The 16,478-nt window shown below is 42.7% G+C and overlaps 1 protein-coding gene across 2 annotated transcripts; it reads left to right on the top strand.

Moving 5' to 3' along the window:
* Nucleotides 1–339: 339 nt before the first annotated feature.
* Nucleotides 340–14,149, top strand: LOC147015173 (transient receptor potential cation channel subfamily M member 1-like). Of its 2 annotated transcripts, none has more exons than XM_085849705.1 (7): nt 340–625; nt 752–944; nt 1,777–1,797; nt 2,770–2,914; nt 3,821–4,026; nt 12,079–12,211; nt 12,467–14,149. In XM_085849705.1, exons 1-7 carry the CDS (start codon nt 380–382, stop codon nt 13,713–13,715), a joined length of 2,193 nt encoding a protein of 730 aa, XP_085705831.1. In that variant the 5' UTR covers nt 340–379; the 3' UTR covers nt 13,716–14,149. The 2 variants fall into 2 exon arrangements, with proteins under 2 accessions (XP_085705831.1, XP_085705832.1); XM_085849706.1 differs by having other exon boundaries at nt 341–625; nt 752–926.
* The last annotated feature ends 2,329 nt before the right edge of the window (nt 14,150–16,478 follow it).

The following is a 16,478-nucleotide window of genomic DNA, read 5'->3' as shown; positions in this document are numbered from 1 at the left end:
GACTGAACTTCCTTTTGGAATTGTAAATGGTTAGACCCCCTAACTGTGTATAGCAAGGACAACAAATCGTGTCCTATTATAGAACCATTACTGTAAAAGCTGCAAAACTGTCTTCTTAATGATGCTGGAGTGAAGCAGTGGACCACTTGTTCATATGGCGGATGATGCTTGTTGATCACAACTTGTGCAGCATGTACTCCTGCATATACCTTTCTGTTTATCATTTAATTTTGCATTTCCTGTTTATTTCTGAATGAGCAATACATATTCAATTTGTCTTAATTCCAGCTTACAAATGAACTGTCATTTTCACTTGTATTTCCTGCACTTAGATAGAACCAATTTGATGCAGCAATGATGTCCATTATTGCAGGTGGCAATGTCTGAGCCAGGTAAAGTGAGCCAGAAAGTGAAAGTTTGGCTCCAGGAATACTGGAACATTATGGACCTGATGGCCATTTGTACCTTCACTTTCGGAGTGGTACTCCGGATCCAAGAGCAGCCCTACATGAGTTATGGACGAGTCATTTACTGTGTTGATATTATATTCTGGTACATCAGGGTGTTGGATATCTTTGGCGTGAACAAGTACTTGGGACCATACGTCATGATGATTGGAAAAATGGTGAGAGCCGTTTTTCACGTCATTTTAGTGGAATAATAGAAGGAACTGATGCACCTTTGAAATGATTTTTAATGTCTGCTGTTGAAGGTTTAAATCAGTGTCCTGAGTGAATGCTACCCCTTGCAGATGATAGACATGCTCTACTTCGTTGTCATCATGTTGGTGGTTCTCACGAGCTTTGGCGTTTCCAGGCATGCCATCCTGCACCCAGATGGCGAGCTGTCCTGGCGCCTTGCGAGAAACATCTTCTACATGCCCTACTGGATGATCTATGGGGAGGTGTTTGTGGATCAAATAGATCGTAAGGCAAAACTTCATAGTAAGATTGTTTTCATTAACTAAAATCATTTCCTTGTTTAATTTCCTGTTCAATTCTTGAATGTAATTGTTCTGTTGCTATGTATACTATTAATAATTTCCCAGCTGAACTTGGAGGATATTAACAACAAATATGATTGATACTATTCCATAAGTGTCAGAGATACAGGAAACATAATTTGGACCATTAAGTAATTACAACTCACCTGACTTCATTTGTATTTAGGGATGATGGTTTGATATGGACCTTGATGATTTGACCCCAAAAACAACAATATTACTTCCATAATATTTCATTTTGTATCTCTTTAATCATGGGGATGATTAGGTATATTATTATGACCATTGATGGACATAATTTATCCACAAGAGGCCATGTTAGAATATAAAGTCCTTAAAGGGTCTTTATAGCCATTATATGCCTTGTGTTGGCTTAATGGTGAGGGTGGTGGACTTGGGATCTTCGGATCCTGAGTTCAATTCCCACTCGGCTGTTGAATTAATACCAGGTGGGGTTGACTCTATCTGTCGTCCTTCCGAGGTCGGCAAAATGAGTGACAGCTTGCTGCTATCCTGTGTAGGAGTGGCAACCTGTCCAGGATTGTGTCCAATAGCCAAGAACACTGTTTAGGCAGCACCATCGCAATGCACAGAGTATGGTCCCGATGGATGGATGGAATACCAATATGTTGTGAGATCTCTTGGTGTCGTGTTATCCCAATATGGGTTAATCAGGAAGTGAACGGATGTTTTTACTTTGTTATACCTTTCTAACCTTTCATGCTTAGTGAATGCATTGTCTGATTTTATTATTATTTTTTTTTTCCCCACAGTATATGCAATGGAGATCAATCGTAAGTATTGATTTCCTTGTAATACTTTCTAAAAAAATATATAATATAAAGTAAAACATTTGATGTCTGATTTTGAAGATTTAATGCAACAATATGTTCTTGTAAAGTTACGATCAAGAACCAACACGTGCATCGTCTCAAAATAATCACAAATAAACTTACAGCACGACCTTTCCCATTATTAAACCATATTATAATTAAACTCTTTTTTTTACTTTTTCCTACGCTTTCGGCACGATGATAACATAGAAAAGTGAATTTCTGTCAACTTTTTAATTGTTGCCACACAGCAATTAATCAAACTCACAAAAATCAAATTAATTTATTCAAAAAATTCAAACTCACAACTCACTCACATTAAACTCATATCGGCACACCAACAAGATGATAAGGTCAAAACTTGCTGTGCCATGATACCATGTTGCTGTTATGGAATGGACTTTTAAAGGTCAAAATAATCGTGCAAAGAATTCGGAAAACATCAAAAAAAGTTCTCAGAAAATGGAAGCACATTTATAAACTAAGTTTATGTTTTCTATCCCACTGATGGACCAGATGTTATGCGTCTGGACCCGAATCAAAATCTAATCGGCTTGTTCATGTCACCTACCCAACACGTCCGCCAAGTTTCGTCCAAATCTGTCCATAACTTTTTCAGATATCCTACTCACAGACAAACAAACAAACAGGGATGAAAACAGAACCTCCATCTACCTTCGGTGGCAGAGGAAATTAACACCATTTGCATTTTGATTGCACTACATAAATCGAGCAAATATGATTTATAGTGTTGTCAATATAATTCATATTTACATTTTTCTCATTCTTACAGATCTTGTTTTTTCACCTGTACTGCTGAATGGATGACTTTTATGAAACTGTAATTTTATTTGATTCATTTTGCTTTATTCGACTGGCTTACTTGTGTGAAGTGCTGTTTTAAGAAGCTAATCACATGTCATCTTTCCTCAGCCCCATGCGGAGATAACTTGTATGATGAGGATGGAAAGCGAATGCCACCATGCATTCCTGGAGCCTGGATATCTCCTGCCATCATGGCTTGCTATCTCCTTGTAGCAAACATTCTTTTGGTCAACTTGCTCATTGCAGTATTCAAGTGAGTTTGGCATGTCACATGTTTAGGTAATGGTGTTCATACTCTAGATATCAGTTCCTGATTAGTTTACGAGGGTTTTTCAAAATGTTTTTTTTTGCGCCGGTTGACGGAGCTCAAAAAATGGGAGGTATATATATATATTTCTTTACACCAACAACAGCAAATTTTGTGAGTGATTGAAGCAGTGGCCTGTTGCTTTTATACTTCCTGGGTTCAATTAATTGTTTGATTGAAAATATTGTAATTTTCCCCGAAGTTTGGATTAATTTTAAGCTACTTTTACTTAATTTTATTTCTCTCTGAGAAACATTTCCATGCTTCATGGTGGGACAGACAGACAGACAGGCAAGTACCCATGGAACATTTCGGCAATGTAAAATGTGACTTCAAGTCCTCAAATTCCCCCCCAACTCCCAATCCCCAAGTCATCAACCTTCGCTCCCAAACCAAAACTTTCAACCTTCCCACCAACCTGAAGGCTTCCATCACCTCCCCACTTCAAGCCTTTAAACCTGCTCTCCAGTCCCTCCCCCCACCCCCACCATTAACCCCCACCCACAACTATTCAATTTCCCTTCCCCCACCTCAGTTTCAACCCCCCTCTCAACTCTGTCCCATATTTGCTCTCGCTCCCCCCCCCTCACCCCTGAGAACCCTAACTCTCTGTCCTCCCCTCCTCCCTGGGAAACACCAAGATGATACTTTATAGTTATGGTGGACTGCACTGGTCAAAGAGGACTATAACTGAGCTATACTGCCATTCCATTTGAAGGAAGTTTGTAAGTGAATTAAATCACCCAACTTGCTATCCAAGTATGGAAGTTCACTTCAATCCGAAACACCTTTACCATTGTCATGCTACAATGTAATCGTTTTTTTTTTTTGCTTATTTTACCCTTTCCACAGCAACACCTTTTTTGAAGTAAAATCGATTTCCAATCAGGTATGGAAGTTTCAGCGATACCAACTAATCATGGCATTTCATGAACGGCCAGTGTTGCCACCACCCCTCATCATTTTCAGTCATCTTACCATGATCCTTTGTGGCTGCTGTCATCAACACTGCTGTTGCAAGTGCCAAGGCAACAAGGATGACAAGGACAGTGGCTTGAGTATGAATGTTTCCATTCTTAATGATTGTATTTGTATTTCTTAGAACCTTCGATACTAATAAATGTCAGTGTGTCAGTGTGGCTCCTCCATAACTCCAAAACCATGAAAACGAGCAGCATGAAACTTTGCATTCATGCAAACAAAACTCCAAGGAAGAGTGTGACTGCAAATTAGGTATTTGGGTTAATTAAAACACTCCTTTTGAAGATGATTAACGGCATTATTTAATTATTGGGTCGCTGAAATAGGTGACACTTATTGTCAGTAATTCTGTCTGTTTGTTTGGATGTTTGTTCGTTTGTCATCAGCATAATTGGGAGTAAACGTGGGCATATTTTGACCAAACTCGGGTGGTAGGTACATCTTATGACCTAGTGCTTTGGACATTGTGATGGTTGCTAGGGACCCTTTGGTTCCCCAGCAACAACCGAAAAACCTTCAAAAATCGGTACCGTTCACGCGAAATCAATTCCGAAAGCCATTATCCCACGTAGGGTTATGAAATTTGGCACGAATGATCTACAGGTGATGCTCTATCAAATATATTCCGGTTTTTGTGATATATGGAATACTTTACCCGCAGCGCCCACTACAATTAGGGTATGCGCGAAAATTGAAGGCCCCCTAGCGACCAGGTGAGTGCATCGATACGAATGAAATTTGCAGGTTCATGGTACTCAATGAGTACTACAACTTTGCCTCAGGGCATATTGACCGATTTCGCTTAGGTCAGGGGTCAAAGGTCAATTGGTGCAAAAATCGATAATATGCGAGAGCTGGAGGTACCTTCGCGCCAAATGCTACTCCTCCTAGGGTTATGGTCGGATGGTCATGAAAAGTCGCACTAATCGTCTGGAATACATTGTGTGTGCACAAACGATCGAGCCGGATTTTCGATTTAGATCTTTGTTCACCCACAGCACCCCCTCGAACTTTGGGGATTTCCGATTTCAAACCGCATTTTTGGTACTTTTCATTCAAATGGATACCGAGTAGTTATCAGTAGATGGAACTGGATGAGATTTGATATGCATAATCTTAAGGTGATTCCCTATCCGCTATATGACATCCATTTTGCTCTATATCTTATAGTTTCCATGCTCGGCGCTCCATCGCCGCCTACCGGCTTGTATCATTTATCAGGCGCATCCTTGGACACCCGAGGACACCTCGCTCACACTCGATGGGGGTCATAATTCGCTGTTTTTGTTCGGCATATTCAAACATGCCTCAATTTGGAAACAGGATCTATTCTCACAGTCTAATTTAAGTATATTATCGAAATATTATGTCAAATTTGAAAATCTGATCTGGTGGAGAAAATAAGTGTCGAAATCTGGAGTAAAATCCGAAACTTTTAACAAATTAGTGATTTTTTTTTTTATAACTTTTTGTATTTTTCAAGTGGAGCATTAAACTTAACTTTTTCTACTGTTTGGACGATTATATTGAGTGAAGAAAAGATTATGGAATGTGCAGAAATTGTAACTTCATTGAGTGAAACACCGTGCGTGCTTCATAACCTGCTTTTGAGAGCGATGATGGCACAGTCCACAGGGTTCCTTATTTTCGGTAATTAAGCCGCTGTCACACCTTGACGATTTAGCCAGCGTATGCCGACGTATGAAAAATTTGTCTAAAACGCTGGCACACGTCGAATACGTTATGGGTAAGTTTTGTATACGTTAAGAGCACGCTGGCATATGTCGTAGTATGCCGAGCTCGTCGACAAATTTTAACATGCTCAAAATTTTTCGACGTATGTCAGCGTATGACTCACACGTTCTGCATACGCTGGCCATAAGTTGTAGACACGTTACGCAATCGTTGACACACATCGACACACGTTACTTGTAAGTTACTCATAAGTCGAAACGCGTCGAGGTAATGTTTAGCGTCAGTGTTCCAGACTCCATGGTTTTTTTGTTTTTTTTTCTTTCTTCGGCACGACGGTGATGTTGACACTTCAATTTTGAGTGCGGTTATAATATAATATCATTAATAGGCTGCCGCTCAATGATTTAAATCATAACCGCACTAGAAATCAAAGTGTCAACATCACCGTCATGCCGAAGAAAAAAAAGAAAAAAAATAAAAACCATGGAGTCTGGAACACTGACGGGTTCCTCCTGTGAACCCCATTTTTATATACCAATTCCCCAAAACGCTGCCAATACGGTAGCTGTAAGTTCGTAACACGTTCAGTAAGTTCTGTGGTCGTCCGAAAGACGTCAAATACATCTACATACGTTAATGTGCGTTGGCGATACGTTACTCATAGGTTCAAAGCACGTTACGTTAGAAATAAGTTTTGGGTACGCTAAACATTACCTCGACGTGTTTCGACTTATGAGTAACTTACAAGTAACGTGTGTCGACGTGTGTTAACGATCGCGTAACGTTCCTACAACTTATGGCCAGCGTATGCGAAACGTGTGCGTCATACGCTGGCATACGTCGAAAAATTTTCAGCATGCTTAAAATTTGTCGACGTACTCGGCGTACTACGACGTATGCCAGCGTGCTCTTAACATATACAAAACTTACCCAAAACGTATTCGACGTGTGCCAGCGTATTCGGCAAATTTTTCATACGTCGGCATACGCTGGCTAAAATGTCAAGGTGTGACAGCGGCTCGATGTCTAGTGCGGTTATGATTTGAATCGTCGAGCCGCAGCCTTTTAATAGGCTACGCCACTCGTCGGAGATACACTGCCGCACGCTATGCATACGTTAGACTATCGTTGGGCATAGGTTGTGAACGCCGACAACACGCTAAGCATTCGTTGTTATAAGTTATCTATATGTTATCGAAACGTTCTGTGTACGTTACTAATACGTTATGCATACGTCCAACTCGTTATGAATACGTCCAAAACTGGAAAAAACATCAATAGTTCAGCGTACGCCAGCGTTTTACATACATTTTGATACGTTGCCATACGCTGGCTAAAACGTCAAGGTGTGACAGCGGCTTTACATGCGCAATTTGCTCTTTCCGTTTTGGGTGATTTGCTGACATTACAAAATATTGATATAAATATACTATTATAGTTCTGCCAATATATTACTATTTGGGAGTTTCTGCAAGCGAAGAGGTACGGAGACAGCACACATGGACATGGTAGAAATGGGAAACAATGACTCTCTGTGGGGTATACATGTGCCTGTTCTTGGTTACGTGTGTGCGGTGCATGGGTTTCGCGGGCGCATGATCTTAACTCGAACTTGGGCCCGTGGTGCTTGGTGCTGTGGAGGAGGTTATGCGGCCGTCTCATGAATCGTGCACTTCTGCAGCGACGAAGCCTCGAGAGCGGACATACTGCAGCATCGAAGCCACACGGGATGTGCCACCATACAGTGCGGGTGTGGGGAAATCCGTCCATGTGTGCGATTGAAAAGTTGAGTATATTGCCGATGCACGTGCTCATTTAGCATGGAGCACGAGGAGGTTGGAGGAATGCGTGGGGGGGGGGGGCAGCCTTCCCATTCCCTCTGCTCACACTATATGCCTGGTGTTGGTTCAATGGTTAGGGTGGTGGGCTTTGGATCCGAGGGTCCTGAGTTCAAATCCCGCTCAGCTGTTGAATTAGTACTAGGTGGGGTTGACTCGGCCTGTCATCCTTCCGAGGTCAGCAAAATGAGTGCCAACATGCTGGTATACTGTGTCGGAGTGGCGACCCATCCAGGATTGTGCCCAATAGCCAAGGAGACTGCTTCAGCAGCACCAACGCTCTGCACAGAGTATGGTCCCAATTTCCCCTCCTCCTCCTCCTCCTCCTCCTCCTCACACCGCTTCTTTGGCGTATTCTTCGTATGAATGCAAATTCTCAGGCTGCTCGGTTTCATGGTTTTGGAATTATGGAGGAGACACACTGACATACTGATATTTATTAGTATTGATGACTCGCAGAGTACCCACCCACCGGATGGGTATCGAGTTTGCACATTAGGTCAGGTCAGGTCAGGTCAGGTCAGTTCAGCTCAGCTCAGGTCAGCATTATTTGCTGAAAAAAGTATAAATAGCTTGTATATCGCAAGAAGACTTTATAGATATTTGCGTGGTGTGCATCTAGAGGGTCTAAAGGACTTGCGCCTCTAAAGGATCTAAAAATCTACAGGTCTAGGGTGTCAAAAGGGAGTAAAGGTCTCAAGGGTCTAAGAGGTCTAAGTTGTTGAAAGGGTCGTAAGGGTCTTATGGGCTATAAATGTCTGAGGGGTTGCAATAGTAGTTAGGGTCGAAAGTGTCTAAGGGGTCTAAAGGGTACGTTCCAATAGTAGTTAGGGTATGAAAGGGTCGACACCCTACATGGCCTGAAGAAATCCAAAATGCCTCAAACGGTCTTCAAAGGGCTAAAATGACTTTAAAGTGTCTTAAATGTCTAAGGGGTGAAGGGTCTCAGCAGTCCAAAGGGTTTACTCTGAAGGTTTAAAAAGGTACGTTACATTACTACGTAATTAATAGACAGTCATGATGCAACTGACATTCAAACAGTATTCAATTAATCGACACATAGTCACGTGGGGGGTGTCATGCTCCTGAAAAGGTTGGTAAATTTGATAAATTAATACAAGTTAAACATAAAAGCTTCTTTTAATCAGATAAAACTGGCCTCCAACACATTTGAATGTAATGTTTTTTTATGCTTTGTATATTACATTCATACTTTTACTTTACTTCCCATTTCATGGTGCCTTGACTCATGGAGGAGTTTGTAGATATTGTTGTGGTTACCAGATTCGCAAACCACCATTCAGGTCCCTTAGGTGAGGTATCTCGGTAAGTGCATGTGTAGTTAGGCCCAAACCCGTTGTCTAGTGGGAATACATGTCATTTATGCGAGCTGCGACTCTTCAGGATAGCCGTTTTTCTTTTACTATCTTTATTTTGGACCAACCGCCATGATCACAACCACAACATCCACCACCGACCACAACCACCGCTTCACCACAACCGCCACGACCTTCACGTCACACCTCGCAACCGTAGCATCGCCACCGTTCTTGCCCCGCTGTGGGTACCGGTGTTGGACTCGTGCAGGGCGCACGTTGAACAGCGTGTACAAAATCACGGATTTTGTGCTTCAAAAACGGATCAAAAACGACACACGCCCACTTTTTGCCGTCCAATCGGTGAGCGAGGGGCGATTTGGCCCCGCCTCCAGAACGATCGAAATATGCAAATTTGTGGATCAAAAAGCCTTCACGCCCACTTTTTCTCGGGCCAATGGGGAGCGAGGTGAAAGGTCAAAGGGAGGGGGTCAAAGGCGAAGTTACGGGGGGATAAAAGGACGGTGTTCGTCAGTCAGCAAAAAGGAGAAGGAGAAGGAGAACGAGAAGGAGTCGGAACGAGAAGGAGTCGGAACAAAAAGGAAAAACGAGAACGGGAAGGAGAACGAGAACGAGAAGGAGTCGGAACGGAGGGGACGAGTGTGGAAGTCTGGAGCCCGAAGCCTGCAGTGGCTGGAGAAGCTGAAGAGAGTCGGACGAGGGGGTGCTCGCGTCGGTGCCAGGAGCTGCACGCCCGAGGGAGGCCGGCAGCGCGACCTGGCCGAGGTGGAGACGCACACCAGGGATAATAAAGATCCTCTATACCCCGAGCATCAGCAACCCCCTCCTGTTTCCCCCCGCGCTGAGATAGTGCGACCAAGGGGGCCCCGTTCCCACCCCCTACCAGACACCGTCCACGAGGCCCGCGGGTTGCGGGGCCATCGCCGCTCCGCGTCTCATCACCAGACGGGTAGGCCCGACCCGGTCTCGGCCTCAGGCCCGCCTCATTCTTGAGGTATTTCTTTTCCTTGGTTTTGGGTATGTGTTGTCAGCGCCGTCTGTGAGGTAGAATTGTATAAGTGTTGCCGTGTGCTCGGTAGTCGGTATAAGCTCTGCACATTGTTTTCGCTTTTATATTTGCTTTTTGTGTAAATGGAAGTGTGTTTTCTTTTTTTTTGTGTGCTTTTGGTGGAATTGTATTTGTGTGCTTCCCGTGTGCCGCGAATAAATGTGCTTTATTGTTGAACTGTTCTCCCGCTTCGCTTCGTCTTTTCCTCCATTGAATCCCCATCTTGCTTCACGTAAAGGGTTGGTAGTGGGCTGAATACGCCCGATAATTAATCGAACCGTCGAGGTCGACGATAACACCGCTCGGTTATTCTGATAGTACGGAACGGGTCGCTTAAGTGGCCCGTGTCCGAAGTCGACCTGCGGCGAGGTGCGATCGCCCGGTCTACCCTCCGCGTGGGTACTTAGGTAGGTCGAATTTGGCGAGCAACCCTATCCCACGCGGGGGCTGATTGGCTCGATCGCGGTGAGACCGAAAGGTCCACCCGTGACTGGTTCCCGGCGTTAGTCCGAGAGGGTCACGACTGGATTGTCCGTCCGGTGGGCGACGTGCCGCGATTCGAGTTACGTGGCCGTCGCACGCCGGCGGGCGCGAAATCCGCAACAATATTGTCACATCAGAGGTTTCCGTTAACACAGAGACAGCGCTGAGTCGGATGGCCTAAGATCATCCGCGCATCCCGAAACGGTGGTTAAGATATTGTGTTCACTTAATCCTTAGATTCCCGAGGTTCACCCAAATGGAGCCAAACCTGGCAGTCAAGGTGCAGGAGGAAAAAGATGGGAAAACGTTTCTTCTGATTAAAATGGGGTTCAGCGAAAAAGAGAATACGGAGATAATGGTACACAAGATGCTCTGAATAAAATACATGGGACGAACCAAGCGGTCGACGGACGCAAGTAGGGGTGAGCGACACGCAAACCTATATACACAGGAGAAATAAATCCTAACCCCCAAATGGCGCCGATTTCCAGACTTGCACATGAAACAATGGGGCAGGCAAGGACTCGAGGCAGGCTGCTAGTGTGCAGGGGTGAAGATTGTTGTTGCTCCAGTTTAGCTTGGGTGCGGAAGGTGAAAAGGCATGAAGGCGATGCTCTCTCACCTCTCCTCAAAGCCCTGCGTGGCAGCTACTGAAGCAGAGTGACATCACGCATGTCCACGCAACAGTTTTTATTTCCTCTTGGGACCACCCACGGCTGGTCTCCATTGACCGGTCCCCAGGAAGGGGGTGGTGCTCCAACACAGCATTCGGACTGCCCACAGCTGGTCCTTATTGGTCATCCACTGGATGTGGGTGGTGCTTTCCCAGAACGTCCGTCATGCCCCCCCCCTCCCAATCCAGGACCTCTCTGCAGCACACAAGGCCGCCCATCATGCGGTCCTTTGTGAGCCCTCTGTAGGACTGCCATGCCTGTCTGTGGTGGTTTGAAAGTGTCCATACCTTTTGTAAAGTGCATTTTGTGATGCCGTTTCTGTGCCTTTGTAAAATGCCCAAGACCTCTACCTGGCATTGCCTCGTATTTACAGGAGGTTTTACATGTTGGTCTACAATCTTACTCTGCCTGCTTTAAAATAAACACCTACTGCCTGCTCAGTGGATGTTTTACAAGACCACTTACTCTGACATTTTCCCTGTTGCGAGAGCAATCTCACATACACGGACATGCGGACCACACTATTCTTACCATCATCTGGCTCCAGTTGCCTCCCCACCCCTTCCCTGTAACAATATATAACATATAAGAAAATCCCTTAAGTATGTTTATGGTGTTGCTGAAAAGTACATAATGAGACAATAGACAAATAAATAAGCATTGTATATCATGCTTGATTTGAAACTGGAATCATAGCATCGTGAGGCAAGTGCTCAGATGGGTACACCAAATAAGCTGATCAAAATTAGATTCAGCCAAGATGAATTTCCCTGCGCTCATGTTTTCTGACGCATCATTATTGGCATCATACAGCCACATTACTTAGAAATTGTAATTGTTTAAGAGAAGAAAAGCTGGTCTTCCCTGCAATCTCTTTACGTGTCAGCATCCTGCGATGTCTCAATCTCAGTAAATATTGTTACGCGGATCACAAAAAGAGTAAGTGAACTAATTTACGTAAAACACAGGTTCATTAGTCTGCGACTCTAAACCAGACCCTTAAGGTATTAAAGTTATGGATTAACTAACTTAACGACCGGTGTGTACTTTGCAGAGCTGTTTCTGAATGATGAAGAGATGATGAAATTGCACACTTTTGAAGAGCATTGTGTGGAGGAATACTTTGCAGAGAAGAACGATTGCTTCAGTTCATCTTCAGCTGAGCGGATCAGTGTTACCACACAAAGGTGCATCTCATGGTACAAGGAATTTACAGTGTTAAATTATTTTTCATGCATGTTCTCTACTCATGCCTTCATACCCAATAACCACTTTTCGGCACAGTCAAAATTCAAGATGGAGTAGAGATCATAAGGTAAAAGTAGGACGAATGCTTCAATTCAGCCATGCATACACCATCTGCATGTGAATCTGTGCTTAAAACTAGAGGAAGTCATTGTACCGTATAAAGTGAATTTTCTCCCCTGTTCCTGTGATGGCAGGGTAGAAAACATGACGATACGACTCGAAGAAATGAATGAACGAGAGCGCTTTATGAAAGCGGCCATTCAAGCAGCAGATCTACGTCTGGGAAGATTTGAACAGTTTTTTCAGCGTGTGACCATATCCCTCGAAAAATTATCTGCACTTTCTTCCGTGGGTCTCGAACGATCTCAGTCATCGACTTCATCATTAGAATGCGCGGACTCTGCTTTGTTTACAAGCAAAGATGGTAAAAACGGTGAGCATGAAAATTCAGCAAGTGCAATGGCATTGCACTGTGGTGAGCCAGGCGATGGCAATGTGTTTCTTGATGACACGCATCGCAGCATTGCTGCATCTGCTTTTGATCAAAACAAAGCACAATTCAGTAAATATAACTCTACAGAATCCCATTCTCCACCACATCCTGCAAAGCACAAAAGCTATTCCTTTCATGCACCAAAAAAACATGCAAGCGTTGCACACAACATTGGAAGTTATCTCAAAACAAGGTCAAAAAGCATTTCTCATCATAAGGTTCAAAACATGAATGTCAAAGATGACAACCTCTTAGCCCATAGGTCATGTGGCATGAGCGATGATAACAATCCAGAATGTTTGGTTGATTTTCATGTTTCTATATCGGCAAACAATTCGGCTATTGCTACAACAGAAAGCAATGCCAGTGCACCAAAATGTACATTTTTCAAAACGGAGTCCTTCAAAGTCGCAAACGAACGCGGAGATAAGCACCCCATTTGTCCTAACTCCTCCAATCGCGTCTGGCCTTTCCACGGATTTTCTTACCGTAATCGTTTTCCATTTTGGAAATCAAAAAGCAGTTCCTGTTTGGAAACGTCTAGCCAATTTTTAGCATTACAAGAGGAGCATTATTGGACAAAATCAAGGAGCATGGTAGTTGCGGTACAACAAAACCAAGGTGCACCTTGCAAAACACAGAATCAACAACAGTCTTTTGCGGAAACAAGCTGCACAACCATGCCCAATGATGACTCGAGGCATGTTATGCAGACAAAAGGTTCTGACATGTTCCAGTGCGCTCCTTTAAAAAGCGAAGGAAGAAGGACTTTTCGAGAGAAAGCACTTGAGCGAGGAAACTCTGAAGATTTTACTCTGCCTCGAGGTTCAGATACTTTCGGAACACGATCGTGGAAGATCCAAAGAAAAAATGGAACCGGAGGAGCGAATACACGAAGTTTGCACATGCCTCTTTTACAAAGAATGTCACGCAATAACAGACACAAGTAGATGAAGTATGTCTTACTGGAGGCATTTGATATCTGTTGCAATGAACTGTAGCTCAACTCGAGGAACTTTATGGAACTGAAATTAAATTAAATATAAATCCTCGTTGTTTTCCACACAAGTGTCAGAAATGCAATTTGATGTGTGATCGAGTAATCTATGCCATTTAGAAATGTGTTTGCATGTGCTGTTGATCATTTCCTTTTCTATTACCTCTTGAAGTTTGCCGAACTGGTGTATCGTCCTCTGTTTAAAAGGCATCTGATGCGATGATCCCTTTTATGCTGTTTCCTGACCCTACTATTCTTGTTTAAAGATATTAAAAAAAAAATACTACATTACATTTTCGTGTTGGATGATTTCGTGGTGTATGGACATTCAAGGTTGAATGGTTTAGTACAATACACACTTTGCAGAGCTTGTAAAGAGTTATGCTGCTTGAGGATTGCCGGAAAGATGTTTTTTTTCATAATAAAATACTGGGCTGCTCGTTATAAAATCTTATAATCAAAACAATATGTTGTTGTTTAGCCCCGGACTGTTCTCCTCGAACAGGCCCGTGGCACAGAGATCATATTTATCTTGTTCCCATCAAGTCTTGTCAATTTCTGGTGATATTCATGATCAGATTTCTCCAAACATCCTGATCCTGCACCGCTTCCCAAAGCTCTGGCAGAGACAGCTACGTTGCAGTCTTTACTCCGTGCATCCAGCACATACAAGTTTTGTCTCTTCCTCTTATTCCCACAACCATATCCAGCATGGATGATTTATCCAGACCTTCGTTTTCTGCACCCATGATGTGTCCAAAGTACGACAGTTTCTGTTTAGCGTCAGTGATTCTAATGGACACGGTGGTCTAATTTATTCAAGCACTTATTTGTTTGTTCTTCTTACAGTCCTTGGAATTTTTTAACATTTGTCTCAAACACTACATTTCAGAACTGTCAATCTTCTTCCTTTCTTTCTTTTTTTACTGTCCATGACTCACATCCATACATTGCTGCTGGAAATACCAGAGCATTCACCATCCTCTTGGTTTGTTTTGTCACATCTTTGTCCCTCTGGATCTTCGTCAATCCTGACATTGCTGTTCTCCCTAATGCGAACAGTCTATTAATTTATCCTTCACATTCTCCACTCACTTCAATCTTAGAACCCAGGAAGATGAAACTTTACACCATTTCCACGTGATCATCTCAATACAACATACCATAAGTTGTTTTTAGCTCGCCTGTTCGAAGAACAGAGAGCTATAGCGATACCCCCGGCGTGGGCGTCAGCATGAGCGTGAAAATGTTAAAGTTTTTGGTGCAAGTTATTTTTTCCTTTATAATGTTTTTATCGACCACACTATTTTTTATATGCCCAATATATATATATATATATATATATATATATATATATATATATATATATATATATATATATATATATATATATATATATATATATATGGCGTATTGTGTGATACCGGTCGTCCGTCTCTCTGTCTGTCTGTCTGTCCGTCCGTCCGTCCGTTCCTGTCCGCACTCTAACTCCCAAAGTTTTCAACTTTCACGTTTCATATTTGCTACATAGGTACAGACTGTGGAGACGGTGTGTCGTGACATGCGTTCGTCATCTAAAGTGGTTGCCATGGCAACCAGGATGCTGTTTCCCATCCGTTCCTGTCCGCACTCTAACTCCCAAAGTTTTCAAGTTTCATATTTGGTACACAGATACAGACTGGAGACGTTGTGTCGTGACATACGTCCGTCATCTAAAGAGGTTGCCATGGCAACCAGGATGCTGTTTTCCATGTAGTAGCACAATTCTGTATATACCTTCTTGTTCGGGCGTATATTGTGCTCACTTGCGCTCTTGTTACTGATTACAATATACAAATACATAGATTGCTTTAAAATTATTTAGATCAGACTTCACTGCAATGCTTTATAAAAAATATTAATTATTAGACTAGTCTTTTAAAAACGATAAATGTATAAACAGGCGAGCATTGGGTGGCTTTGCACCACTCTGGTTTATTTTATTTCAGACTACTGGTATTTTTAACAAGGCAAAATATTATTGAAGCGTTTGGTCGTCACGATTTAATATACTTTGCCAGTTACAATTGTTCCACTGTTCCCCAGAGGAAGTTTCTGGAACTTCCTTCATGGTGCTTCGATGTCGCTATTCAATTCAATATCTACACGGCTATATGATTGGCTTATCTCCTGCTGCACTCTGGATATTCTTTGGGGTGATTTTCTTTGTTCACAAAAAATTTAAAAGATAAATAAAATACACACACCTTCCATTGTTTTCACAGGCAAAGATAACCCACATATGAAATAATAGTTCCAAATTTGTCAGGAAGTACTGTATGTGCAAGGATTCCACAAAACAATGCATTTGTAGAGAAAATTCACATTAAATAGTTATGGCTTCTGTAACATTTCACCGCTCAGCCCCAGAGCAATGGCATTCAATTTCTCGGCAAAACCCTCAGGACTATAATGACCAGGTATGTCTCAAAGTGCTGTTTTTATTTATTTGTTTTTGTTTAAAAGATCAAGGCTCATGGAAGAGCAAGGTGATCATGGGACAACAGTTAGACACAATTTGTACGCGAGGTGACAAATGAACAATAAAATAGGAGAGAAAGAAGGGGAGGATAAAGTAACCTGCAATTGCCTTCTCCCCCATTTTAACCCATTTCTTATCCGATTCTATTTTGATGGCAAGGTTTTCTTCCCGATGCCTCCCTGCTTTTAACTTGTC

The sequence above is a fragment of the Eptatretus burgeri genome, chromosome 12, assembly GCF_056783735.1.
Source record: "Eptatretus burgeri isolate ZD-2024b chromosome 12, Ebu_testis_v1, whole genome shotgun sequence".
NCBI classification, from domain to species: Eukaryota; Metazoa; Chordata; class Myxini; order Myxiniformes; family Myxinidae; genus Eptatretus; species Eptatretus burgeri.
Note: the sequence above shows the minus strand (reverse complement) of the source record. Positions and strands in the feature narration are given on the sequence as shown.